The 3,495-nt window shown below is 64.7% G+C and overlaps 1 protein-coding gene across 1 annotated transcript in view; it reads right to left on the reverse strand.

Moving 5' to 3' along the window:
- The window catches only part of LLGL2 (LLGL2, scribble cell polarity complex component), a 31,276-nt gene that overhangs the window by 1,852 nt on the left and 25,929 nt on the right, over window positions 1-3,495 (reverse strand). The window contains exons 11-18 of the mRNA XM_021706608.1: window positions 3,260-3,461; window positions 3,067-3,171; window positions 2,425-2,717; window positions 2,189-2,339; window positions 1,643-1,793; window positions 994-1,110; window positions 716-882; window positions 61-325 (exon numbers count right to left, since the gene is read on the reverse strand). Coding sequence (XP_021562283.1) covers window positions 61-325; window positions 716-882; window positions 994-1,110; window positions 1,643-1,793; window positions 2,189-2,339; window positions 2,425-2,717; window positions 3,067-3,171; window positions 3,260-3,461 — 1,451 coding nt within the window. The remainder of the gene's footprint in view (window positions 1-60; window positions 326-715; window positions 883-993; window positions 1,111-1,642; window positions 1,794-2,188; window positions 2,340-2,424; window positions 2,718-3,066; window positions 3,172-3,259; window positions 3,462-3,495) is intronic.

Consider the following 3,495-nt stretch of genomic DNA (forward strand, 5'->3'; position numbering starts at 1 on the left):
ACCCCTGGCCGCCCTTCCTGCGCCCAGTGCTCCCACACCCGTGCAGGCCAGCTCGCACACCTTGGCCGTATTTGGTGAAGACGCAGGAGGCAATGCCACTGACGTCCTCCCGGCGGATGCAGCCGTAGCGCACCTGGGGCTTGAGCAGGGGCAGCGAGACCACCTGGATGTCGCCCAGGTTGGTGAGGACTGCCAGGTGGTGCTCCCAGTAGTCCTCAGCTCGACAGCTGCCAAAGTGGGCCACGCCGACCCGCCGTACCCGTGAGCCCTCCAGGGCCGTCAGCTTCAGCTTCAGCTTGGCACTCACCTTGGGCAGTGTGAACACCTGCAGGCACAGGGTGGCCAGTCAGGCTCGCCACGGACCACCGTCCTCCCGCCCGATGCCGCCTCTGGGCCATCCAGTGTCCTGGCAAGCCCTGCTAGGTCTCAGTGCTCCCTCCGCTCTTGGAGGCACAGACACTGCGCGCGGACTGGGAGGACGCTGAGGTCACTGACCTCCAGGACCGGGTTTTGTTGCTTCCACAGACATAGGTCCTTCCCTCAGTGTCCCTGCCTCTAGCCCGAGGCCCACACAAGACCCCCTTCCCCTTCTTTCCTGTGCCTCTGCAGCCCCTCAGGCATCAACTTAAAACGGACTTTGATTCCCAGCCATCATCATTAGTGTTCAGGGCTGGGGATGGAACCCCAGGGGGACCCCACTGCCACCACGGGGCACCTTGAACTGCTCCTCCGACACGACAAGCAGCTGGTGGCTTCCCTGCATGTCTGGGCTCTTTGACAGGTCATGAGCCACCTCCAGGGGCTCGGGAAGGGGCACACTGTGTCCATCCAGTACGAGGATGCCCACCACAGGCGCTCGGTGCATCAGCTGGATCTCCTTGGCTACAGGAAGGAGGCAGGCACGGGGTTGTGAGTGGGCGGCGTGGCTGGAGACACCGCCCACCCCCACCACGGCAGCTCTGGCACCCTCTGCTCTCCCCGTCCAGCGCTTACCCTGCTCTGCCCACACGGGCTCATCCATTCTCCGCTCGGCGGGGGGCACACGCAAGGAGAAGGCGTAGACAGTGCCCCCGTTGGTGCCAGCCCACAGTGAGGGGCAGTGGCGGGAGCCTGCCGAGAAGCAAAGGTGTGGGTATATAATCCCTGGTTTGGGGAGGTCAGGTGGAGCTGGGCAGCCAGGGCTTCCGTCCCAGACTGTCCCTCCTGAGAAAGGCTGGAAGCACTCTGCCACCCACCTGGGTCCTGCACACAGATGACCTCAGAGGCATGACAGCTCAGCCCTTACTGTGACACAGCAGTGGACAGCCCCACCCGATATGCCCACTGGGCACCAGCAGGCCCCGGAATCCCCAATCTATACCCCTATTCTAGGAAGAAAGTATCACTCTCCCATTTTACAGAGGAGGGAAGCTAGGGACGGTTAAGTGCTGTCCAGGGTCATTCTTTTTGCCTTAGTGGTGGAGCCTGGATACAAAGTCAGGGCAAGCTGACCAGACAGGGGAAGGGAAGAGGCAGGCGGGGCTGCGGTCTGCCCCTGCTTACGAGGGGAACCCCTCTTAGGTCCCACCAGCCAGGTAGGGAGCAGCCTCCAGCATGTCCCCAGGCCAGGGGGTGCCCTCTTGACCCCTAGCTGGCCACTCACTGTCCCTCAGGTAGGTGTCAGCGAAGTAGAGAGTCCGGACGAAGCCCGTGAAGGAGTCCTCTGCCGAGCGGGCCTCAATCCTGCGCTGCACGGGTGCCAGCTCCATGTTCTGCAGGGCCGCCCGCTCTGCCTTGGCGCACGCCTCCTGCCCCTGCAGAAGGTTGGCTGGCCTGAGGGTCGGGCTGGCCGCCTCGCCCCGGGTGGCTCAGTTCCGCTCCTTCCAGGGGGAGGAGACTGGCCATAGTCAAGCCAACCGCCTGCCTGCGGCCACCAGGGGGCCCTTGTCCAAGTGGGAGGTGCCCCAGGGCAGCCTGCGAGCCTCCCAGCACATGGTGGGGACAAAGGAGTAGAAGAAGGAAAGCGCTTACGTTTCCTGGGGGCTTACCTCGAAAGTAAGCATTGTAACGACCGCCTTTTGCACTCAGAAGCCAAGGCACGGAGAGGCAGCCTCAGCTAGCCAAGGTCACACACAGTGAACCTATGTGGCCCAGACCTAGAGCCGGCGGCCAGCCCAGGCCTCACCCCAGGCCTCACCCCGGGCCTCACCTCTCCTGCAGGGCCAGCGGGCCGCCGCTTCCGGCTGGACACCCTGCTGCGGCGCATCCGGCGGAACGACTGGCGCAGGGACTTTTTCAGGGACTTTACGCGGGACAGGGGGCCCTCCAGAGCCAGCTGGTCACTGGGGTGCAGCGTGCACCTAGGGAAGGACGCCAGGCCATCAGTGCCCCCAGGGCCTGGGGTCCCCGCCAGCCCCGCTCCCAGCCCCTGGCGGCCCTGCTCACTTGACAAAGACCAGCCGTCGCTGCTGGTGGTCAAAGAGACCAAAGCCGTGGCTGGTGCCGAAGGCCACGAGCCGCCACTCAGAGTGCAGGGCCAAGGAGGTGACCACGGCTGGGGGCTGGCACTGCACCAACACGAAGGGCTGGAAGCCGGGCTCGAAGCGCACGGGCCCTGAGCGGGCCTCCAGGCGCTCGTGCCCCTTCCAGCGGTAGCCCTCCTGGTCCTGCAGCAGGTCGGCCTCCACGGCCTCCACCGCCTGCTCAGCTGCCTCGTCGTTTAGCTCTAGCACCAGCACCTGGGCAGGCGGAAGGTGGCTCAGCAAGCCCCAGCAAGGGACAGCAGGACCACACGGTCCTGACAGTGGAGACAGTGAGGGACCGGGGGCCCGTGCCCAAGTCCAGGCCCCAGAGGCCTCTGTCCCTAATTCTTATTTCTGGAAGAGAAACAACCCTCCCAGGACCCTCCCTCCAATGGCATCAAGCAACCTCCACCCAATGGGAAGAGCACAGAGCAATAGGATGTGCCACGGATGACACTGTCAGGTGATATTGTCAGCAGGCACTCAGAAGACTGGCTCCTGTCCCTGCTGCCCCAAGTCACCCGATCCCTCCTCCCTGTTCCCTCTCCGCTACCCAGCGTGCTACCTGCCCTGCGGTGCCTGCCACAGCCAGGTAGCCGCTGTATTTGCAGAGGAAGATCTTCTGGATGCCCAGCCGGGGGTCGTCACTGTAGGGGTCGAAGGAGCCCACCTAACAAGGAAGAGGGGCCCTGTGAGCGGCCAGGGGGCTGGGCCCAGCCAGTCCCTGGCCTTCTGGCTTCCCAGGCTCCTGGCCTCACCTTGCGGAGAGGGGGCCACTCCTCCTCGCCCTGGGCGTTGAGGTTCTCGTTGGGGTCCGTGTCGGTGAGGAACACGCGCACCGTGCTGAGTTTGTAGAGCAGCCGCAAGCAGACGCCCGAGGCGTCCCAGAACCGCACCGTGCCGTCCTCGTGCCTGTGAGCAGAGCCCGCCTGCCCGCCATGAGAGGGATGCCGGCCAGGGCTGGCACGCACATCTCAGGACTCTGCTCCCACCC

Source organism: Carlito syrichta, unplaced genomic scaffold (genome assembly GCF_000164805.1).
Source record: "Carlito syrichta isolate Samal-C Ts95f unplaced genomic scaffold, Tarsius_syrichta-2.0.1 Scaffold315826, whole genome shotgun sequence".
Taxonomy (NCBI): Eukaryota; Metazoa; Chordata; class Mammalia; order Primates; family Tarsiidae; genus Carlito; species Carlito syrichta.